The sequence below is a fragment of the Girardinichthys multiradiatus genome, chromosome 2 (genome assembly GCF_021462225.1).
Source record: "Girardinichthys multiradiatus isolate DD_20200921_A chromosome 2, DD_fGirMul_XY1, whole genome shotgun sequence".
Classification (NCBI taxonomy): Eukaryota; Metazoa; Chordata; class Actinopteri; order Cyprinodontiformes; family Goodeidae; genus Girardinichthys; species Girardinichthys multiradiatus.
This window is the reverse complement of record NC_061795.1, coordinates 13,025,122-13,049,385: the sequence shown is the minus strand read 5'-3', so window position 1 is coordinate 13,049,385 and position 24,264 is coordinate 13,025,122. Positions and strand designations below refer to the sequence as shown.

General features: G+C 42.2%; 1 protein-coding gene across 3 annotated transcripts in view; it reads left to right on the top strand.

Moving 5' to 3' along the window:
* The window catches only part of ankrd27 (ankyrin repeat domain 27 (VPS9 domain)), a 109,285-nt gene that overhangs the window by 24,317 nt on the left and 60,704 nt on the right, over positions 1-24,264 (top strand). For all 3 annotated transcript variants that reach the window (XM_047389894.1, XM_047389885.1, XM_047389876.1), the window contains 4 exons: positions 6,514-6,822; positions 6,993-7,052; positions 23,474-23,527; positions 23,716-23,781. In XM_047389894.1, the coding sequence (XP_047245850.1) occupies positions 6,514-6,822; positions 6,993-7,052; positions 23,474-23,527; positions 23,716-23,781 (489 nt within the window). The remainder of the gene's footprint in view (positions 1-6,513; positions 6,823-6,992; positions 7,053-23,473; positions 23,528-23,715; positions 23,782-24,264) is intronic.

Below are 24,264 nucleotides of genomic sequence, written 5' to 3'. Positions count from 1 at the left end.
TGAAGATCCCCTTCGGTTTGGTATTAGGATGCCACAGGACGCGGGTGTGATTTACCGTTTGAAATTATTTTGTCTCTTTTTGTTTTAGAGTCACGATAGCCTGTAGAGCGGTTGCAGATTGCAGGAAGGATGAATTTGTTTGTGATTTGGCCAAACTCTTTGTCTTAATGTTACCTTGCATTCCTGGTTAAAAGGCATCAGGTGATGATGGTGGCACAGCGATGCCTACCTGATGTTGTTTCAGTGGAGCTACGGGTCCGGGGTTTACTTGTACGTCTCCACAAAGTAAGAGAAAAATGCAGGAAAAAATTACACTTCCCCGTTTTGATGTATTATGTGTCAGCGGCGTCCTCTGTCCACACTGACGATGTGTGCACAGGACAACCGCTTTTCCTTGATCCAAAACATGATTAAACAGAACTGACTGACTCCAATGGCATGTGACATTGGTGTAGCGTATTCATCCATAGGAAACGGAGCTGTGCATTCCCACGCGTTCAGCCAGCTACCAAACATTTGCATGCTGATGATTGCCTATACGTACAACAATACATTCAGTGTACAAAGTAGATGTTGAACTTTGGTGTTTTTTGGAAAGAAAGACTTTATGTTCCCATGTCCAGGTAGAGCAGAATTGTCAGGCGGCTTCCTAGATGTTTTTTGGAAGGAAGAAGCAGTAGCAGCTGTCGAGCTGCTACACCTTGATGCAGCCATCTTGACGTACTCCCTTGTGTGAAGTTATCAAATAGGAGGAGCTTCTATCTGCTGCTTGCCGGTTTCAACTAAACATGGAGCTGGTCACGGTGCTTTATTTTTGGAAACCCGAACAACGCCACCAGTGTTGATGTCCTGGGTTTACTAGAGTAACATTACCTACCCCAAGAGCAGCATCTGGATCACGGTCGCGTTCAGTGGTACTTCCGTCTGTCCAGGACCCAGTTTGAGGACCTGCTGCCCTGCGTTGGGCGACGAATCAGCCTCTGGGACACCAACTACAGGTACTGCATCCCCTCTGCAGAACGCCGGTTCATCGGTTTTCAGTGAGTAAATAAATTTCAGCTCAATAAATAAACAGCCAAATTGTACTGTCCACATCTTCTAAATATAATCAGAATCAGAATCAGAATCAGAAAAGCTTTATTGCCAAGTACGTTTTTGGACATACAAGGAATTTGTTTTGGCGTAGTCGGTGCAATACAGTACAAATTAAACAGTATAAACATATCTACAATATAATATAAATATATGTGCACAGTTTTAAGTGAGTGAGAGTAAATATAGAGCAGTATAAGATGCAAGAGCAATACAACAGTGCAGGTGATCATTGTGCAAGTAAAGCAGTGCAAGTAAAGCAGGAGTCCAAGCTGAGCGTTAATGTAACACATAGAGTTACAAGTTACAAGTGTCCTGTCAGCAAAAAAAGGGGGGGTGTGGGGGAAAGGGACAGTGTCAGGGTGGTTTCCGGGCTTTGTTAACCAGGCTGGTGGCAGATGGGAAAAAACTGTTCTTGTGGCGTGAGGTTTTGGTCCGGATGGACCGCAGCCTCCTGCCAGAGGGGAGAGTCTCAAAGAGTCTGTGACCGGGGTGGGAGGGATCAGCCAGAATCTTCCCTGCCCGCTTCAGGGTCCTGGAGGTGTACAGTTCCTGGAGCGACAGTAGACTGCAGCCAATCACCTTCTCAGCAGACCGAATGACACGCTGCAACCTGCCCTTATCCTTGGCTGTAGCAGCGGCGTACCAGATGGTGATGGAGGAGGTGAGGATGGACTCAATGATGGCTGTGTAGAAGTGCACCATCATAGTCTTTGGCAGGTTGAATTGTTTCAGCTGCCGCAGGAAGAACATCCTCTGCTGGGCTTTCTTGATGAGGGAGCTGATGTTTGGCTCCCACTTGAGATCCTGGGAGATGATGGTTCCCAGGAAGCGGAAAGATTCCACAGTGTCAATTGTGGAGTCACAGAGGGTGATGGGGGCAGGTGGGGCTGGGTTCTGCCTGAAGTCCACAACCATCTCCACTGTTTTTAGAGCGTTGAGCTCAAGGTTGTTCTGGCTGCACCAGTCCAACAGATGGTCCACCTCCCATCTGTACGCGGACTCGTCACCATCAGAGATTAGTCCGATCAGGGTGGTGTCGTCCGCAAACTTCAGAAGCTTGACAGACTGGTGACTGGAGGTGCAGCTGTTGGTGTACAGGGAGAAGAGCAGAGGAGAGAGAACACAGCCTTGGGGGGAACCGGTGCTGATGGTCAGGGAGTCAGAGACGTGCTTCCCCAGCCTCACGCGCTGCTTCCTGTCAGACAGGAAGTCAGTGATCCACCTGCAGGTGGAGTCGGGCACACTCAGCTGGGAGAGCTTCTCCTGTAGCAGAACTGGGACGATGGTGTTGAAGGCAGAGCTGAAATCCACAAACAGGATCCTGGCGTAGGTTCCTGTGGAGTCCAGGTGCCGGAGGATGAAGTGAAGGGCTAGGTTGACTGCATCATCTACAGACCTGTTGGCTCTGTAGGCAAACTGCAGGGGGTCAAGGAGGGGGTCGGTGATGTCTTTTAGGTGTGAGAGCACAAGGCGCTCAAAGGACTTCATCACCACAGAGGTCAGGGCGACGGGTCTGAAGTCATTAAGCCCTGTGGTCCTTGGCTTCTTGGGAACAGGGACGATGGTGGAGGACTTGAAGCAGGCTGGCACATGACATGTCTCCAGTGAGGTGTTAAAAATGTCTGTGAAGACTGGAGACAGCTGATCAGCGCAGTGCTTCAGGCTGGCTGGTGAGACAGAATCCGGACCAGCAGCTTTCCGGGGGTTCTGTCTCCTGAAGAGTTTGTTGACGTCCCTCTCCTGGATGGAAAGAGCCGTCCTCGGCGTGGGTAGGGGGCTGGTGGGGGGGAACTTCAGGGTGGGGGTTGGAGGTGCCAAGGCCCCTCTTGAGGTTGGAGAGATGGGGGTGGTGGATTGTGGCTGCAGCTGTTGGGGGGCGTCGTGGGAGATGGTTGCAGGACTGTCCCTTTGTCTTTCAAAGCGGCAGTAGAACTCGTTCAGGTCGTTGGCGAGGCGTCGGTCGTTGATGGAGTGGGGGGCTTTCGGCTTGTAGTTGGTGATTTGCTTGAGCCCTTTCCAGACAGACGCAGAGTCGTTGGCTGAGAACTGGTTTTGGAGCTTCTCAGAGTACAGTCGTTTGGCCTCTTTCACTGCCTTGCCAAACTTGTACTTTGCCTCTCTGTATATGTCTTTGTCCCCACTCCTGAAGGCCTTTTCCTTATCCAGTCTTAACCTTCTGAGTTTGGCTGTGAACCAGGGTTTGTCGTTGTTGTAACTCACCCTAGTGCATGATGGTACACAGCTGTCCTCACAGAAGCTGATGTAGGAAGTCACAGCCTCTGTATACTCGTCCAGACTGTTGGTAGTAGTCCTGAACACATCCCAGTCTGTACAGCCTAAACACGCCTGGAGATTCTCCACAGCCTCACTGCTCCACTTCCTTGTCGTCCTCACAACAGGTTTGCAGAGCTTTAGTTTCTGCCTGTATGCAGGAATCAGGTGGACCATGATGTGGTCGGATTGGCCCAGTGCAGCACGTGGGACGGCGTGATAAGCGTCTCTGATGGTGGTGTAACAGTGATCCAGAATGTTGTCCTCTCTGGTCGGACATTTTATAAACTGTCTGTATTTGGGGAGTTCGTGGGTGAGATTACCTTTGTTAAAGTCGCCAACGACGATAACTAAGGAGTCCGGGTTGGTCCGCTCCACACTCAGTATCTGGTCGGCGAGCATGCGCTGTGCGACCTGCACGTTAGCTTGCGGCGGGATGTAAACACCGACCAGGATGAATGAAGCGAACTCACGGGGGGAATAGAAAGGCTTACAGTTTAAGATGAAGGCTTCCAGGTCTGGAGAACAGTGCTGCTGAATCACTGTCACGTCGTTGCACCAACCACTGTTGAGGTAAAAACAGATTCCTCCACCTTTCGCTTTGCCGGAGAGTTCCGTGTCTCTGTCCGCTCTGTAGAGCTGGAATCCTGCCAGCTGCAGCGCAGAGTCCGGTATTAATCCACACAGCCACGTCTCCGTGAAGCACGGAGACGTGGCTTCACGTCGCACAGGCGAACATATGTATGAGGACTGGCAAAATATACCAGGCAAGAGCTCATATGACAACAGCATGTAGCATGGTAGTGTATTGAATAATTATGTAATAACGGCTGATCGGCAACCTAGAAATCAGGCTTGCTGACATATGCATCTGAAAATGAAATACTTATGAATAAAATATAATTTCCTATATGAACATATACAGGGGTTGGACAATGAAACTGAAACACCTGGTTTTAGACCACAATAATTTATTAGTATGGTGTAGGGCCTCCTTTTGCGGCCAATACAGCGTCAATTCGTCTTGGGAATGACATATACAAGTCCTGCACAGCGGTCAGAGGGATTTTAAGCCATTCTTCTTGCAGGATAGTGGCCAGGTCACTACGTGATACTGGTGGAGGAAAACGTTTCCTGACTCGCTCCTCCAAAACACCCCAAAGTGGCTCAATAATATTTAGATCTGGTGACTGTGCAGGCCATGGGAGATGTTCAACTTCACTTACATGTTAATCAAACCAATCTTTCACCAGTCTTGCTGTGTGTATTGGTGCATTGTCATCCTGATACACGGCACCGCCTTCAGGATACAATGTTTGAACCATTGGATGCACATGGTCCTCAAGAATAGTTTGGTAGTCCTTGACAGTGACGCGCCCATCTAGCACAAGTATTGGGCCAAGGGAATGCCATGATATGGCAGCCCAAACCATCACTGCCCCACCACCATGCTTCACTCTGGGCATGCAACAGTCTGCGTGGTACACTTCTTTGGGGCTTCTCCACACCGTAACTCTCGGTTGTGAGGAAAACAGTAAAGGTGGACTCATCAGAGAACAATACATGTTTCACATTGTCCACAGCCCAAGATTTGCGCTTCTTGCACCATTGAAACCAACGTTTGGCATTGGCATGAGTGACCAAAGGTTTGGCTATAGCAGCCCAGCCGTGTATATTGACCCTGTGGAGCTCCCGACGGACAGTTCTGGTGGAAACAGGAGAGTTGAGGTGCACATTTAGGTCTGCCGTGATTTGGGCAGCCGTGGTTTTATGTTTTTTGGATACAATCCGGGTTAGCACCCGAACATCCCTTTCAGACAGCTTCCTCTTGCGTCCATAGTTAATCCTGTTGGATGTGGTTCATCCTTCTTGGTGATATGCTGACATTACCCTGGATACCGTGGCTCTTGATACATGAGCAAAACTGTGCTCTCACCCTGCTAATTGAACCTTCACACTCTGCTCTTACTGGTGCAATGTGCAATTAATGAAGACTGGCTACCAGGCTGGTCCAATTTAGCCATGAAACCTCCCACACTAAAATGACAGGTGTTTCAGTTTCATTGTCCAACCCCTGTATGTACCCTGAGCAACTGCTGTGAGTTTCATACTTGTATGACATCCGTTCTAAATAGAGGGCTTTAGATATAACGCAACTTGATAGAAAAGTTCAGATTTTTCAACTCCAGCTAAATTTGCTGCATGTCCATCGGGGGATTTGCTTTGCTCTCGCTTCGCTCTATTCGCTATAATCAAACTGTTCGCATCGCATCCTTTCTGTCCTTCACCTCACTTCGCTGCTGTTGCACCTTTACATAGGGTTAACATGTAAATCGCTGGCTCCTGGTGCGTCATTCGCCTTGGGTCGGAACGCACTTAAATAATAATAATAATAAATGTTAATAATATATTGGCCTTCATTCATTCATTCATTCGTTCATTCATTCATTCATTCATTTTGTATACTGCTTCTTCCATAGTGGGTCTTGGGGGAGCTGGTCCCTATTTCCAGCTGTCTACAGGCGAGAGGCAGGGTACACCCTGGGCAGGTTGCAAGTACATCACAGCAACACAGAGAAATACAGGACAAACAACCACACACTCATTCACACCTAAGGGCACTTTAGAGAGACCAATTAACCTAAAAGACATGTTTTTGGACTGTGGGAGGAAGCCTGTGTGAGAACCCATACATGCACGAGGAGAATTTCTGTAAGGCAACAGTGCTACCAACTGCGTCACCGTACTGCCTATATTAAACTAATTTCAAAACTTTCCAGAGAAAACTAGATTATTTTATATTCTGGTACTATACAGGCTAGATGGAGTTTTTTTTACCAGGCTGATTTTATTGCTACACCAGGAGTACAGCTGGGGGAGGATGTGATGTACCAATATTGTGTCAGAGTGGCTCTCTGACAGTTGAAACGGAAATCTTTTTATTGTTGGTTTTTTTTAGCCAGCTTAGAAGAGGCTCTCCCCCGTTTAACACCAACACCAATTTGGAAAAATAAAAATGCTACAACATTTGCATAACCCTAACTCTTGACATGTCAGAGCAGCAGCTGTTATTGACAGAAAAGTGAAGCTTTGTTTTGGTTTTGTAATGTATAATGCTTTTGACCTGATGCATTTGTTGTGTTGCAGGAAGTTAAAATCCAGGACAGGCAGGTCCTGCTGGGATCTGGCTTCTCAATTCCATCTGTGATACCGATCCTGTTTGAGGAAACTTTCTACAATGATCAGGAGCAAAGCTACAGCATTCTGTGCATCTCCAGACCCCTGGAGGTGGAGTTGAGCCTAGCTGAGGTCAGTCCACTCCAAACTTACTGTCTGAGAAGCCTGGAGGATGTCAGGGACTACCTGGGTCGTCACTCAAACAAACTTGACAGGTTCATCCAATGCTTCTGTCTGGCTTTCAAAGAACAAGAGAGGAAGGGGCTTCGACATCACATTGTATGAAAAAGTTAAAAACCTTTTTACTTTAAATGTGAATTTCTATTCTTGTTCTTTGGACTTCACTTTCACTATTCTTTTAATTTCCGTGCTTCTTTTTCACAGCAGAGGACTGGATGTCCTATTAAAGAAGTTCTGAACATTCTTTCTGTGTTTTCTTGTCCCATCAGGACTCTGTAAATGGACTTTACACTAAATCTCTTCAGTGTCTGCTGAGAGACCCTCACCTGGTGAGTAGAAACACACCTGTACCAGCAGCTGTCAGTGTGGACATTTATTGAGAGTGTGATTGTGTTTAGGAAAAAATAATGGGTTGGATCCCTATTTAGCCCAACTATCTGCCTTACCAAAATTCTTACCTTTGCCTTTTAAAAGATTGTGGTCAAACAATTGGAAATTGGAAAATGGAATTACACAACAACGTGGGAATGTTCAGACAACACAGCATTCAGGAAGGAAAGGGGTTCTGTGTTCCAACATTTTGGTGTAAAATGTCCCCATCGACTCCAGTAAAAACAAAACAACCCCCGGTTCCTGTGTGAGGACAACCATAACACTATGATCCAATCACCTACACAGAGGATCACATCATATCCTAGCCCTAAACCACTACTCACCTTTACTTCAAGATAAATGCACACTAGGAGAAAGCTACTGCCACCTCTATGCCTCCACCATTAGTTTCAGCCTTGCTCTGGAGGAGGAAGCACCATTACTATCAGCTTATCAACCACACTAGGTAAAGCAGGTGATGGAGTTTTATGTGTGGAGTGCTTTGTATTGCTGATCAGATTATCCCGCTGGATATACCAAGTTTAAAACATTTTAACCTCCTGAATGGTTCTGTGAGGATACTTTGGCATGTCCAATCAGAAGAAATCATACATACTGAAATCTGAATAGCTGGGTGCTGGGGCACCAGATGATATGAACTGATTATACTAAGACTCAACTGTAACAGCCTTTTTTTTTTATTTTAAACACTCTGTCCAAGCTACCGCACCCTGTTGGCGGTTAGACACCTCGGAGCTCCCCTGAATCCTTTTCCCTATACTCTTAACACTTTTATTCTGAATAAGATTTATGGTTACAGAGACCAGTGCTGATGGCTCCTGTCCTTAGGTGTCATTTAAGGCACCTCACCACTTTAGACCAGTTTTCCTTGGCACTAGGTAGACTGTGGAACACCCTCAACCAGGTAACCCTGTCCGTGAAAGAATCACCCAACCCTGTCAGTGTGTGCTAAACCATATACGACCAGGAGATGTCACGTGGTTCCACCTCCCCCCAAGGCGGAACGCCATCTCTCCGGTAAACTCTTGGTGGTGTTAGAAATAGGTGATGGATCTAGTGGAGATAAATCTAACCCCATCAAAGCGATACAAGCATAATTTGGAGAAAGGAAAGAAAGGACAACAGCCTGAAGCACAGTTGAAAATTCTGTCTAACATTGTATGAAACAGTTAATGTAGACCAGGGATGTCAAAGTCAAATACACCGAGGGCCAAAAAACAAAATTTGCTACAAGCCAAGGGCCAGACTGGTTCAATGTTTATTAAAACATTGAAATGATTGCACATAGCCTATTGAACCAAGACTTAACACAGAGTACATTATTTAATAATTAAATGAATAAAGCAATATTTTGTTATGGCTCTGTCAGTAACCTCAAGTGGAAACATTTTCAACAGGCAAACAGCGAAAAATTTAATTGGTTTGAAATATAAAGTATGTTTCTTAATATCAAGATGAATACATAAATAAAAGTGCGTGCATTATAAACTTTATATTGCATTATATTCTTTCATTACAGCCAAACTTTCTCCACACAGAAGACACACAGGTTTGCCTTTTGCCTCCGTGAACATGTACTCTGCCTCCCACCTGGCTTGAAAGCCCCTGTTCTCAGCGTCCACCTTACATTTAGCCATGTTTGAGGAGGGGGGTACCTGAAAGTTGATTTCTGCTGTGATTGCTGATGAACAATGAAGCCGCTTGTGCGCGCTACAGTGACTTCGCGGACTACCGTTGCATTGTGGGGAATGTAGTGTTGGTGCGTGCAAAACGCCAGCGGACGGCTGTGGCCTGCGGGCCGGTTCTAATAGTAATTAAATATCATCCAGGGGGCCATACAGGTCCTTCTCAAAATATTAGCATATTGTGATAATGTTCATTATTTTCCATAATGTCATGATGAAAATTTAACATTCATATATTTTAGATTCATTGCACACTAACTGAAATATTTCAGGTCTTTTATTGTCTTAATACGGATGATTTTGGCATACAGCTCATGAAAACCCAAAATTCCTATCTCACAAAATTCTTTTTGCAGAAATGACTGCTTCAATGCGGTGTGGCATGGAGGCAATCAGCCTGTGGCACTGCTGAGGTCTTATGGAGGCCCAGGATGCTTCGATAGCGGCCTTTAGCTCATCCAGAGTGTTGGGTCTTGAGTCTCTCAACGTTCTCTTCACAATATCCCACAGATTCTCCATGGGGTTCAGGTCAGGAGATTTGGCAGGCCAATTGAGCACAGTGATACCATGGTCAGTAAACCATTTACCAGTGGTTTTGGCACTGTGAGCAGGTGCCAGGTCGTGCTGAAAAATGAAATCTTCATCTCCATAAAGCTTTTCAGCAGATGGAAGCATGAAGTGCTCCAAAATCTCCTGATAGCTAGCTGCATTGATCCTGCCCTTGATAAAACACAGTGGACCAACACCAGCAGCTGACACGGCACCCCAGACCATCACTGACTGTGGGTACTTGACACTGGACTTCTGGCACCTTGATTTCCGAATGACATGCAGAATTTGCTTTCATCCGAAAAAAGTACTTTGGACCACTGAGCAACAGTCCAGTGCTGCTTCTCTGTAGCCCAGGTCAGGCGCTTCTGCCGCTGTTTCTGGTTCAAAAGTGGCTTGACCTGGGGAATGCGGCACCTGTAGCCCATTTCCTGCACACGCCTGTGCACGGTGGCTCTGGATGTTTCTACTCCAGACTCAGTCCACTGCTTCCGCAGGTCCCCCAAGGTCTGGAATCGGCCCTTCTCCACAATCTTCCTCAGGGTCCGGTCACCTCTTCTCGTTGTGCAGCGTTTTCTGCCACACTTTTTCCTTCCCACAGACTTCCCACTGAGGTGCCTTGATACAGTACTCTGGGAACAGTCTATTCGTTCAGAAATTTCTTTCTGTGTCTTACCCTCTTGCTTGAGGGTGTCAATAGTGGCCTTCTGGACAGCAGTCAGGTCGGCAGCCTTACCCATGATTGGGGTTTTGAGTGAACCAGGCTGGGAGTTTTAAAGGCCTCAGGAATCTTTTGCAGGTGTTTAGAGTTAACTCGTTGATTCAGATGATTAGGTTCATAGCTCGTTTAGAGACCCTTTTAATGATATGCTAATTTTGTGAGATAGGAATTTTGGGTTTTCATGAGCTGTATGCCAAAATCATTCGTATTAAGACAATAAAAGACCTGAAATATTTCAGTTAGTGTGCAATGAATCTAAAATATGAATGTTAAATTTTCATCATGACATTATGGAAAATAATGAACTTTATCACAATATGCTAATATTTTGAGATGGACCTGTAGATAATTAATTCGGCCCGCGGGCCTTGACTTTGACATATGTGATGTAGACCCTAACCGTCGATTGTCTTCATCTACCATCCCTCCCCTCAGATCAACATCCATTTCCAAACGTCCTCCAGCAGGATTAGCTACCTGAAGGGGTTAGTCTCCTAACAAACGGAATTTTATGCAGCCACTTAATTAGCACCTCCAATTATTATCATTCAAGCAGACCCCAGTGTGTCAATGTTAGAAGAAAAACACATTCCCGCCATCTCTACTATGTGTCATTGAATTCGAAATAGCTGTGACCCACATACAGAGAACACTCAGGAGAAGTAAAATAAAGACTGTTTTTTATTGAAAAAACATAAACAGGAACCAAAACTGACAAGAATCTCACTGTAGGGAAAGAAGTGAAGAGAATGGATGAGTACAGGTAACGAAAGGGATAACGAAACTAAGAATAAATGATTAACAAGATGCAGAGATTGGCTTACTGGGTAATGGTGGTCAGGTCGCCAGGGGAAATGAGATTCAGGATCCATGTCTTAGGCAGTAATATCCATAGAGAGTTCACTTGGTGCTGTCCAGTGTGAGCTTGGAGCAAAGGTATTAGTTTGATGTGCGGTGGCTTACATTGGAGGGTGGACAGGGTACGCTTGTGGCTTGGCTCAGGAGACGTAGAGAGCAGGAAAGCTGCCAGCTTGATGCGAATCCAAGCGAAGACAGAAGATAGGATATGCAATTCTCAAAGTGTAGACAGGCTTGATCATCCAGAATAGCTTCCAAAAAACGAAGTCAGAAACTCAGTAACATAGATCCAAAGCTTGAGCTTTCAAAATCTGCAGAAGAGCAAAAACAAAGTTAGTCGAAGAACGAAGCATAGACTTAAAGTGTGGTTCGAGTTTGTACCACTGGTGGCAAAACACTCTGGCCTTGAAATGCTGGCAGCCTCCTGCTTAAGTACTCTTCATGGTAATCAGTGGGACAAGTCGCACCTGTCACCCAGCACACCTGTGAGCTCCAGCACCACCTGAGAATGAACACATGTAGCAAAAAACACAAACACACACACCCAGATCCTGACACTATGTTAATAAGCTGCATATTGGAAGGTTTGCGACAACCGCAAACCTTTCTGTAAATTATGATTTAAAAACATTAGCCCCATTTCACTAAAAGAAATTTGTGAACATCTTTAAAGCAACATCCATTAATCCTTTGACCATATCCAAAACTACCTTCTATCACATTGTTTCCTGTTGAAGGAGGATAACACAGAAATAATAAAACAAACTATTTCCTCATATTTGGCTTATCAAAACACTACCAGCTCTGAAGGCTCCCAAGAAAGTGCCCCATTCATAAATCCACCCTCATGTCATTGATAATCTACCTTCATTAACTAAAATCTTAATAATTCCCAGTTTATCCTTTCCCATCCCATCTACCCTTATACACAGAAAAACCGACACACAAACAAAATTGTGTGTCGGTTTGTGTATATGTGTATATGTATATATGTATATCTTATGGACAGCTCGTGAACTGGGTCCATAAGAAAAGATTCCTCTTCTTCCTCCGCTTCAGAAATCTCGCTGCTGTCCGATAATTCTTCTATTTCAACATCATCGTTGTTCCAAAGTTGTTCTAAGGCTTCAAAAACAGTCATTTTCCTCTTATGTGCCATTAAAAATATTGGCGTTCAAAAGAAAAAAATCACCACCGAAAGATATGTCAAAAACAACTCGCCAAACGTTGTCTGGAGTGGTGCGTAAAACACACTGCGTAAAACAACTATGAATCTGGATTTTACTACCTGCGTTACGCACGGAAATTGCGTCACCGGAAAATGTCTCACAAAGTCACATGATACCCCTTTGGAAAGGGGAGAGTTTGTAGTTTTCAATGATACCAGCCGTGGCGGGGGTGGCAACAACATGTGTGTTTAATGTAGTGTTTTTCCCGGTTTAGTCAGCAACTTCTGGTGGATCTTTAAATGGCATCTTGTGTTTTTAAATTGCTGCAAAACCTAATGTATTTGTCAAAAACTAAGTTGGCGACTCATTTTAGAAACATTAAAGACTCATCTTGCAAGGGGTTTAAAAAAAAAAAAGTTTTGCGTTTGACCTACTTTTAGAGACGGCGAAAGATGAACGTCATTGTTTTCGGCCTGCCGGCTGGGCTTCACAGATTAGAAGGTCCAACAACAAATAAAAATTCAAGGCCTTATATCAACCTAATTTACAATCTAAGTTGCAAACAACAGTCTCTATGAAAAAGTAACTCAGAAGCACACAGGAATTTATAACTTTTACTTCATGAAGTTATTCGAATTGACCTATAGTTGAGCACTCCTTCAACCCCTCATGCAAGTTGTTCTACAAGTTTCTTCCTGATGGACCGAAATACACATTTGTTTGTTGGTTATTTAGCCTTTAGAAATCCTTCTTCCCTCTTTGATTTATGTACCACAAGATTCCAAAGCAGAGACCTTCTTTCAAATTTACTGGCACACGCTCCTTCAAACTCAACAAATGGAACTTTTATTATTTATTCCTTTCTCACGTTACCTCTTCTGAAGTACCCAAGCCCCTATGTCCAAAGATCTCCAACAGAACCCATTCACAAATACGTTCAGGTGCTTTCATTTTTCTCTGAGGTTTCTGTCAGAGGGTGGCTCTCCCTTAGTTTGTCCCTCTTCCAACCAAACCTTCAAACTGTATGTGGTGGAGCTTACCACTGTAAAAGGTGTAATCCACCTGGGTCCTTCCAAGATCTGTGGAACACCTTTCTGTATATCCGCTCCCCAGGTGCAATCTGTTCCAGATTCTCGTCTTGGTTCTTTGTCCAGTGTCTCCTGTGTGTTATGAGACAAAAACTGCACAGCAGATTACAACTGTTGAGTGTAACGTATCAATTCCCCTCTCTGTGAACCCAGCTTAGATGTACAGTTCTTCCTGTCAGCAGCTCATGTGGTGCTAAACCCATGTGCTCAGTGGGTGATGATCTCATAGAAAACATTACCAAGGCAGCGCATCCTGCCATGTCATGCTGGTAACAGCACAAACTTTAGCCAATTATTCTTTGATTTTGCTTTCAGCTCTCTCCACCCACCTGGCGAAAATATCAACTGTGATATATGGATATCTAATAGCTTCATCCTCTCACCTTTAACCAGAATTCTATTTATAGTAGGCCCGCCAATTGATAATTAATTGTCATTTATTCCCTAGTCAATGTTAGATATGTCCAAACTATTAATTTCCATAATAATCTTTGTTTTGTGCTAGGGATGATTTCAATCTTATTGTTTTCCATAAAGGTATCTAGTTTTTTGGACAAACAACTTTTCAAGTCTGTTAATAATGTGATTAAATCTACCTAAATTTGACCTTTATGGACCTTCCCAGTTACATCTACCCCAGCACTAGATAAGTGTTTTCATATTCTGGACAAACCACAATCACACCATCATTTAGTTATTCATTCATATTAAACATCTGAGCACCATAACCAGCCATTACCCCAATTTTTAAATTTTTTTCCCATCCTAAGATTATTATTATTATTTAATTTAGTCTTCTCTAAAGTTTAAAGGTTAGTCAGACAAACATTTAAGACAAATATTGAGACAGAAATTTAGACAAACACTTAAGACACACAACACATGCCGGCTTCGGACTCCCTTTCCATTGTCACTCCTGGACAAGATATTTCTAATTCTGGCAATGTTCTTGAGATGAAAGAAGGATATCCTAGAAACCTGTTTTAATATGGAATTTAAATGGCATGTCCTGGTCAAAAAACACACCAAGGTCTTTTACTTTATTTCCGGAGGTCAATTTAATGCCATCCAGTTTAAGTGATTGACTAAGCAGTTTCTTTATCAAAGACTGGCAGAAAAATTAAAACTATGAACAAACTGAAATTTGTCAGACAAATAAGATTTAAACCAGCGAAGTGCTGTTTCCCTGATCCATACAACATGTTCCAGCCTAAGAGAATATAAGGTAAGGTAAGTTTATTTATATAACACTTTTCAGTAACGAGACACTCAAAAAGCTGTACATACAATCACAAAGAAAATAAACACAGATACAGACACAGAAAAACAAATCAAATGACACTACAATCCTTCTAAGAAATCTAAAAATCTATGAATCCTTCTGGGAAATCTAATAGTCTCATCATTCCACTGAATTCTAACTAGGGACGCTGAGTCACTGGTACAAAACGGCTTTAATCCACATTTTCAGGTGCTAATGATATATTGCTTTTACTGGTACTGAAGTTGAACTAAGTAATAACAGTCCATTGTAGTTTAATTAAGAAAGCTGGGTCATTGGTGTAAGAGCAGCTAAAGTCCAGATTACTAATAATAATTGGTTTTCGCTGGTAATCCTTCTGATAAAACTAAACATCAATGAAAAAGTAATGAAATACTAATCATAATTGGCTTTTGCTGGTAATCCTTCTGAGAAATCTGAAAATCTATGAAAAGTAATGAAATCACACATAAAGCTAAAGTAAGATAGGAGGAAAACAAAATCATATTTCAGACTCTATTCCTGGCAGAATAGAGTCTGAAATAGTACAACAAACCTCAGCAGGGGTAAGCAACACATACATAAGTAAAGATTTAGCAAGGGTACGGTGGAATCTTGAGGGTGTGAATATATACAGGTCCTTCTCAAAATATTAGCATATTGTGATAAAGTTCATTATTTTCCATAATGTCATGATGAAAATTTAACATTCAAATATTTTAGATTCATTGCACACTAACTGAAATATTTCAGGTATTTTATTGTCTTAATACGGATGATTTTGGCATACAGCTCATGAAAACCCAAAATTCCTATCTCACAAAATTAGCATATCATTAAAAGGGTCTCTAAACGAGCTATGAACCTAATCATCTGAATCAACGAGTTAACTCTAAACACCTGCAAAAGATTCCTGAGGCCTTTCAAACTCCCAGCCTGGTTCATCATTCAAAACCCCAATCATGGGTAAGACTGCCGACCTGACTGCTGTCCAGAAGGCCACTATTGACACCCTCAAGCAAGAGGGTAAGACACAGAAAGAAATTTCTGAACGAATAGGCTGTTCCCAGAGTGCTGTATCAAGGCACCTCAGTGGGAAGTCTGTTGGAAGGAAAAAGTGTGGCAGAAAACACTGCACAACGAGAAGAGGTGACCGGACCCTGAGGAAGATTGTGGAGAAGGGCCGATTCCAGACCTTGGGGGACCTGCGGAAGCAGTGGACTGAGTCTGGAGTAGAAACATCCAGAAGGAAATGCCAAAATGCCAAAGTCCAGTGTCAAGTACCCACAGTCAGTGATGGTCTGGGTGCCGTGTCAGCTGCTGTTGTTGGTCCACTGTGTTTTATCAAGTGCAGGGTCAATGCAACTAGCTATCAGGAGATTTTGGAGCACTTCATGCTTCCATCTGCTGAAAAGCTTTATGGAGATGAAGATGTAATTTTTCAGCACGACCTGGCACCTGCTCACAGTGCCAAAACCACAGGTAAATGGTTTACTGACCATGGTATCACTGTGCTCAATTGGCCTGCCAACTCTCCTGACCTGAACCCCATAGAGAATCTGTGGGATATTGTGAAGAGAACGTTGAGAGACTCAAGACCCAACACTCTGGATGAGCTAAAGGCCGCTATCGAAGCATCCTGGGCCTCCATAAGACCTCAGCAGTGCCACAGGTTGATTGCCTCCATGCCACGCCGCATTGAAGCAGTCATTTCTGCCAAAGGATTCCCGACCAAGTATTGAGTGCATAACTGTACATAATTATTTGAAGGTTGACGTTTTTTGTATTAAAAACACTTTTCTGTTATTGGTCGGATGAAATATGCTAATTTTGTGAGATAGTAATTTTGGGTTTTCATGAGCTGTATGCCAAAATCATCCGTATTAAGACAATAAAAGACCTGAAATATTTCAGTTAGTGTGCAATGAATCTAAAATATATGAATGTTAAATTTTCATCATGACATTATGGAAAATAATTAACTTTATCACAATATGCTAATATTTTGAGAAGGACCTGTATATAAGTCTAAGTGTGTTTGCAAGAATTAGACTGTCAACACTGATAGAAGCACCATTGTCCTTGAGAAGAGAGGTGGAGGTTTTATCAATCAGCCGCATAGTCCTATCAGCACACAGCTGGTAGGGAAGTGCTGGGGATCAGTGTCGTGTTTATATAACATCGAGGAGATATTTTGTCGATAGCCAGTTAGCAGAGGTTGCCATAGCCACATTGGGGAGTCAGATTTAGAAAAACAATGCATGTTGTGGTTCAGGCAGTTGTGAATTTCCAACTACCTTAAGAGTTTTACTGGTTTGTTTCAATTGCGAATCCAAATAGCCAAATTTCTGGTACTTTCCGCAGATGTCAAGCATACAACTTCTCCAAGATTATATCCTTTAACCTCTGAGTCCAACCACTGCCAGGCTGCGATTCTGTTCAAGAATCGTGTCTAGCTTGCGATCCTGCTCTCTTAATATTCCAGTCTGAGTGTTGATCGCTCTACAGACTCCATCCAACATCGCAGGCAGCTTTGGAATGCTTTGAAAAGCCGCCCATGTTTTGCGAATCACTCCATAAGCCAGGTAACCACCAACTCCAAAAAGCAGAAATCCTATTATCAAAAATCCAAATATGTACACATTTTCTATGTCCTCGACCGACATCGTAGTCAGGCACAATCTTCCACTGCTGTCAAGAATTCATTGTGTATGCAGAGAAGAATGTCCGGACAATGTCTAGACAAGAGGGTTTTCCTTTACCCTGTCTTCCCAATGAAAATAAAAAAATGTATCAATTATGTTGAGAGTCCAGCTGACCAAATCCAAAATGTAAAAGTTTGGAGAATATGCAAAGTGAGGCTCTGAGAAAAATACAGACAAAAAGCAGAAGCTGGGATCAGCAGGGAGGGAGGAAGAGAAAACGCATGTGTCTTCCACCGAGAGCAAGAGAAATAGTGATCGACTGCATTAAACAGCACTGACATCTAAGAGGACAAGTACAGACACAAGTCCATGGTCTGAGGCCATAAAAATTTTATTAGTGACTTTCAGCAGAGCTGTTTCAGTGCTATGATGAGCTCTGAAGTCTGACTGAAACACTTCAAACAGGTCATTGCTGTGTAAATGCTCACACGTTTGATTAGCAACTATTTCCTCAAGAATTTTAGATAAGAATGGAAGATTGGATATAGGTCTGTAATTTATAAAGTCATCTTGATCAAGCGAAGGTTTCTTATATAAAGGTTTAATTACAGCTACCTTAAAAGCCTGTGGTACATATCCATTTACTAATCCTTAGTAAATATATTGGTAAATGAAAAAATTGACAAACGTGTTCTGTCTAGCAGTGGCATCTCAATAACCTTTGGTGCCATCAAGTAGTGAAAGTTTGAAAGATAAATTCTTACTCAGATCAGGAAACAATGAAAAATTAAATTCATCATGCCAAATATAACTTAATTAGAATGAAACAGTCATTCATTCCACATAAACAGACAGACGAAATGGACTGACATTGGCCACATAAAGTTTGATTAAATTGTAAATACCAAATTTGAAAAACATCTCTGCTTCACCCTGTATTGTCAGCAATGCTGTATTCAACCTCATCTTGTTTTAACTTAGGATCCTGTTTTAAAATAAGTGTGCACAGCTTTAGAGAGTGGAACCACTTTGTTTCTCTTAATGATTCAAAACAGTTTCTAACCATTTTCCGTGGGGCTCGTCGATAATTTTGTGACCCAATAACGCTCCTTCAAGCTGTTTGAAATTGTTAAAGCATCTTTGTGGGGAATATTAGCTAATATAGCTTCCTCCCTGTTTCCCATTCTTGCTAAGCAGGGAACTCATTTTCTTGTGATATCACAGTAATTTTCTCTTCGCACACTCATACGCTTTGGCCAACCAGGCGGTATAGCACTGTTTCCTGGTCCAAATGAGAGCTTATTTCTTTATTTCCCAGACACCAAAGCTTATTCCCAGTCGTTTATTCAGTGAGCTAGTGTCTGTTAGCCTAACATATATCAGTCAAAGTCCGTCAGTGTAATGTGTCCCCCATGCTACTTCTGCTAGCTCACTGTTATCGACTCGCACACATTCACACTGGCCAGTTGATGTTACACTTTTTATATATATATATATAAGGAAGACTTCCCCCTTGTTGTCCCTGTCTGGAAAGGGACAAAAAGTAAAATATTCCTGGATGTAGTCCTGGACTTCTTAAGGAGGCCCAAGATTCAATTCAATTCAGTTTCAGTTTATTTATATTGCGCCAATTCACAACACATGTTGTCTCAAGGCACTTCACAAAAGTCAGGTACATACATTCCAATTAATCCTAACCATTGAACAGTGCAGTTAGATTCAGTTATTTATTCAAATTGGATAAAAGGTTTTTCTGTCTAAGGAAACCCAGCAGATTGCATTGAGTCAGAGATTTGTAAGGTAAGTTTATTTATATAGCGCTTTTCAGCAACGAGACACTCAAAGTGCTATACATACAATTACAATACAATCAAAGCAAATAAACACAGATACAGACACAGAAAACAAATCAAATGATAAAATCAAAGAACAGAGGTAGTTAAAAAAAATAAAATAAAATAAAGAGAATAGAATGATGGACAAGAAAATGAAAGGCAAATTGGACTGAAAACGCAACTAATCATGTTTAATGGCACAGTCAAAGGCCACTCTAAACAAATACGTTTTTAATCTTGATTTAAAACAACTTAGGGTTTCGGCGTTTTTACAGTTTTCTGGCAGTTTATTCCAGATTAGTGGAGCATAAGAACTAAAAGCTGCTTCTTCATCTTTAGTTCTGGCTTTGGGTGTGCAGAGTAGATTTGAGTGAGATGACCTAAGAGGTCTGGGTGGTTGATACACTGACAACAAGTCAGTAATGTATTTTGGTGCTAAACCATTCAGTGATTCATAGACTAACAGAAGTATTTTAAAGTATTATCTGTGCTACAGGGAGCCAGTGTAGGGACTTTAGGACCGGGGTGATGTGCTCCACTTTCTTAGTTCTAGTGAGGACGCGGGCAGCAGCGTTCTGGATCAACTGCAGCTGTCTGATCAACTTTTTAGGCAGGCCTGTGAAGACACTGTTGCAGTAATCAATTCTACTAAAGATGAACGCATGAATTAGTTTTTCAAGGTCCTGCTGAGACATTAGTCCTTTAATCCTGGAGATGTTCTTTAGGTGATAGAAGGCCGACCTAGTTACTGTCTTTATGTGCCTCTGAAGGTTCAGATCTGAGTCCATCACTACACCCAGGTTTCGAGCCTGACTGGTGGTTTCTAGCTGTATTAACTGAAGCTGTGTGCTAACTTTTAAACGCTCTTCCCTTGGTCCAAAGATTATTACTTCAGTTTGGTTTTGATTCAACTGAAGAAAATTTAGGCCCATCCATACATTGATTTCTTCTAAGCATTTACCCAGCGCTTGAATGGGTTCATAGTCACCTGGTGACATCGTAACGTATAGCTGTGTGTCGTCTGCATAGTTATGATAACTTACGTTGTTGTTTATTAAAATCTGAGTTAGGGGGAGCATGTAGATATTGAATAGGAGGGGCCCTAAGATGGACCCTTGGGGAACGCCACATGTAATTTTTGTGCTCTCTGATGTAAAGTTACCTACTGACACAAAAAAGTCTCTGTCCTTCAAGTAGGATTTAAACCAGTTGAGTGCTGTACCAGAAAGGCCGACCCAGTTTTCCAGGCGCTCTAATAAAATGGATTGATCAACAGTGTCGAATGATGCACTAAGGTCCAATAATACCAGCACTGTCTTTCTTCCACTGTGCATTTATACGGATGTCATTGAACACCTTGACAAGAGCAGTCTCTGTACTGTGGTGAGCAGGGAGGCCTGACTGGAAGACATCGAAGCGGTTGGTCGTTGTTAGGAAGTTGTTTAACTGCTGAAACACAGCTTTTTCAATTATCTTACTGATGAAGGGGAGGTTTGATATAGGCCTGTAGTTCTGTAGTAGCAGCTTGTCCAAGTTGCTGTTTTTCAATAGAGGTTTGATAATTGCTGTTTTTAGGGCCTGGGGGAAAACACCTGACAAAAGGGACGTGTTTATTATTTGAGTTAAATCAGATGTTATTACAGGCAAAGCTTTCTTAAGGAAAGCTGTGGGTAGAGCTTAGTTGGTGTATGATTTCTTCTACGATTTTGCAGTTTATTTGGTGAAATTGGGAAATTTTATCAAAATCAGTTCTAGTTGGAGACGACATTGGTACTGGAGTTGATGTGGATGTGCTGACTGCCTCTCTGATCTTTTGGGTTTTTTCAGTAAAGAATTTAGCAAATTCATTGCAGGCCCTGGTAGAGTGGAGTTCAGATGCTACAGTTACAGGAGGATTTGTTAACCTGTCGACCGTGGCAAATAATGCACGAGCATTGTTAATGTTTTTGCTGATGATCTCAGAAAAGAAGGATTTCCTTGCATTTTTCAGTTGTAGGTTATATCTGTATAGTCTCTCTTTATAGATAATATAGTGAGCCTGGAGTCTGGTCTTTCGCCACCTGCGTTCAGCTTTTTGACACTCCTTTTTTTCACTTCTGACTGGTGGAGCACATTTTCTTCCCAGAAACAACTTTCACTTTAATTGGAGCAATTGAATCAATGATGTCTGAAATTTTAGAATGAAAGTTATCTACCAGCTCATTTACATTGTTACAGGGTAAAGTGGAGAGAGAGTTAAAGGTATCAGCAGCACTGTCCTTAAAGATGCATTTTCTTATCATGTCTCTTTGGCAAACTGAGTCATTGCAGATGATGCTTTCAAAAATAACAGAAAGGTGGTCAGGTAGGGCAACATCAGTTACAGACACCTTGGAAATGTTTAGACCCTTAGTGATGATCAAGTCCAAAATATGTCCCTGTTTGTGCGCTTGCTGTTTAACATGTTGAGTCAAACCAAAATTTCTAAGAGTGTCACATAGATCTATTGTACCTCTGTCTTCAGGATTGTCCATGTGGATGTTGAAGTCTCCCACAATAATTAAACAGTCATAATCAACACCTATCACAGATAAAAGCTCATTAAAATCACTGATAAAGTTTGTTTTGGACTTAGGAGGCCTGTAAATATTCAAGAACATGGTTCGGACAGGGCTTTTTTACCCGGAGAGCCAAATATTCAAAAGAGTCAAATTTGCCCAGAAATACTTTTTTACACTCTAATAAATCTTTAAACAAAGTGGCCACCCCTCCACCTTTTCTTTGCTGTCTGCTCTCACAAAGAAAATTGTAGTTTGGAGGCGTCGCCTCTATCAGAATGGGAGCTTCATTAAATTCATGTAACCATGTTTCTGTTAAAAACGTAACATCAAGATCGTGGTTAGTAATGAAGTCATTGATTAAAAATGATTTTCCTGACAGAGATCTAATGTTCAGTAAAGCCAGTTTATATGACTTAGTTGTTGATATTAACTCTATGTGTGGTTGTACCTGACAGTTTATGGCTTTTGTTGATTGTTTATTACTGTCTCTTATCCTTTTGGCTTTGCTCTTTCTGTCACGTATAAGCACAGAGATTTTCAGAGCTCCCCCGAATCCTTTTACCCAGAAGCAACATCACTGCTTCCAACATTGTGTCTTAAAGGAATGACTCTCAAACTGTTTTATACTCTCAACACTTTAATTCTAAATAAGGCAGAGGAATGGTTACAGCAATCAGCGCTGAGGCTCCTGTCCTTAACCCGCTCAGTGATTGAAGTGACGAAACAGCCCCGTAAGAAGGTCACACATGGTTTTTATGTCTGGTATTCCCTTCCAGGGGACGTACACTCCCTCAGTGTTTATCAGTAGACTATGTGTCACCATTCTATTGTCTATCTGATAGTGTGTGAAATAGCAGGTGTCCAACCCTGAATCTAAGTGTGGCTGCATCAATGTAATCATCCCGGTTACAGACTGTTCCACAATCAAAACCAATGTAATAAACCTTATGTCAAACTGTAGGTCATTTGTTCTATGATGTGCATCAATTAGGATTCTTATCCTATCCTTACAAAAGTGCAAACATTACCATTTATACTTCATCATTATGATGTGTGTGTAAAAGCTCATCTATAAGTAATAGTAAGCAAGGTTATTCTTAACAAGTCATAGTTAGATTTGATGCCGGGGTTTTTCTTTGACAACCTGACAGGAACAAACTCCAGTCAAACTGCACCTTTAAATATTCTATATTTGGGCGCAGCACATGGTGTAGCAGTAGAGCGTGCGAGCCATATACGGAGGCTTCAGCTGTCTGGGTTCGAATCCCGACCCCAGAGGCCTGTGCTGCGTGTCTTTCCCCTCTCTCCAACCGTTTTCCTAAACAAAACAGAATAAATAAATAAAGGCTACTAGTACTGTAAAAAATAAATAAATTCTACATTTTCTTGGATCCCCCAGCAACGAGCACAGCAATTCCTGAAAGCAATATGGAGGTGTAAACATTTCTCCTTTGCTGGTAGCCCTGCTCCTCTAGTGAGCCCAAAGCATATAAATGTCTGTGTGCAAGGGCCCTGGGGAGTATATACTGGTGGGATTGTCTATTGCAGGTGAATGAGGAGAAGTGAGAGCTGCTGGGCATGATGCAGATAACGGAGGTGCCACCAAGAGAGTTGCAAAAACGTTGTTGAATCCAGGTTGGGGGAAGCAGGATGAGGGTACTAGTGTGGCTAGTCCTTCTTTAAGTGTTGAATGTCGGATCCACTTCATAGATGCAGAATTAGTACTGCCACCACTCCCCCCAGGACCCTGGTATGATGCAAACATGAGCACCTGACATTACTGTAGAAGTTTTGGGCATGCTCAAAACAATTGAACTCCACACTTTGCCACCTGAAATATGGACTCCTCTATGCCCTAGAAGATTTCTACAGGACACTGCGAAGATTATCCATGTTCTGTCTGATATAAAGTCATAGTGAGCAGTCCTAATCCTTAGCATCTTATTGTGTTAAGATGAAATGTTGAAATACATCCTTTTAGTTTTCTGTCCATTATGTGTTTACAGAAACTTCTGGCAAAGCAGGAGCTTCAGATGACACTTCTCAAACAGGCTGTTGGGGTAAGCTTTTTTTAATCAGTATGGTCGTTTCTTATGAAGATGTGCATGTTTCTGCCCACAAGAAATGTGTAGGGCTTGTATGCATCCTATATGACTAATAGCATTAAATAACAAGTTGTGTTTGAGGTCTGACCTTCACTCAGGTGTAGTGTATTTCTAAGCAAATGCTAATTTCCTCTTTTTTTCAGATATATATCCATCATGGTATCCATGATTTAATCTTTAACATTGTGGGAACTTATGAAGCAAGCCAGGTAGGTGGGAGCTCTCTCCTTATCCTCACAAGTGTAACAAAACCTACGCTTTAACAGTTGGGAAAAAAGTCTTTATTTTTTTAAGTAAGTGCGGGGAACTGCCACAAATAAAGATGACAAAGAACAGCTGCTTCTCTTTAGCTCACTGGAACATTTTTTCATTAGCTCTGGTTTTCATCTGGCTTTCTGAACGAATATCCCATTTCCTGTCAGCTGATTTCTTATATTTATTCTCACATTAGTTCCAGTTCTGTGCTATATGTTTTTGTTTTGTTGTGCTTTTCATTTTCAATTAGAAACACATACATATTCCTTTTTCTACCTGGTTGTATACCTTATTTTGCGTTTGTTAGGTCCAGTTAATGCGAGCAACCAATATGTTTTCAAGCTTCCACGTTGAATGGGTTCCTTAAAGAAGGTTTTACAATTTTGGCTTGTTCTCTAGCTTCTTAAAGGAAATGTACAGCCATACATTTACAATCT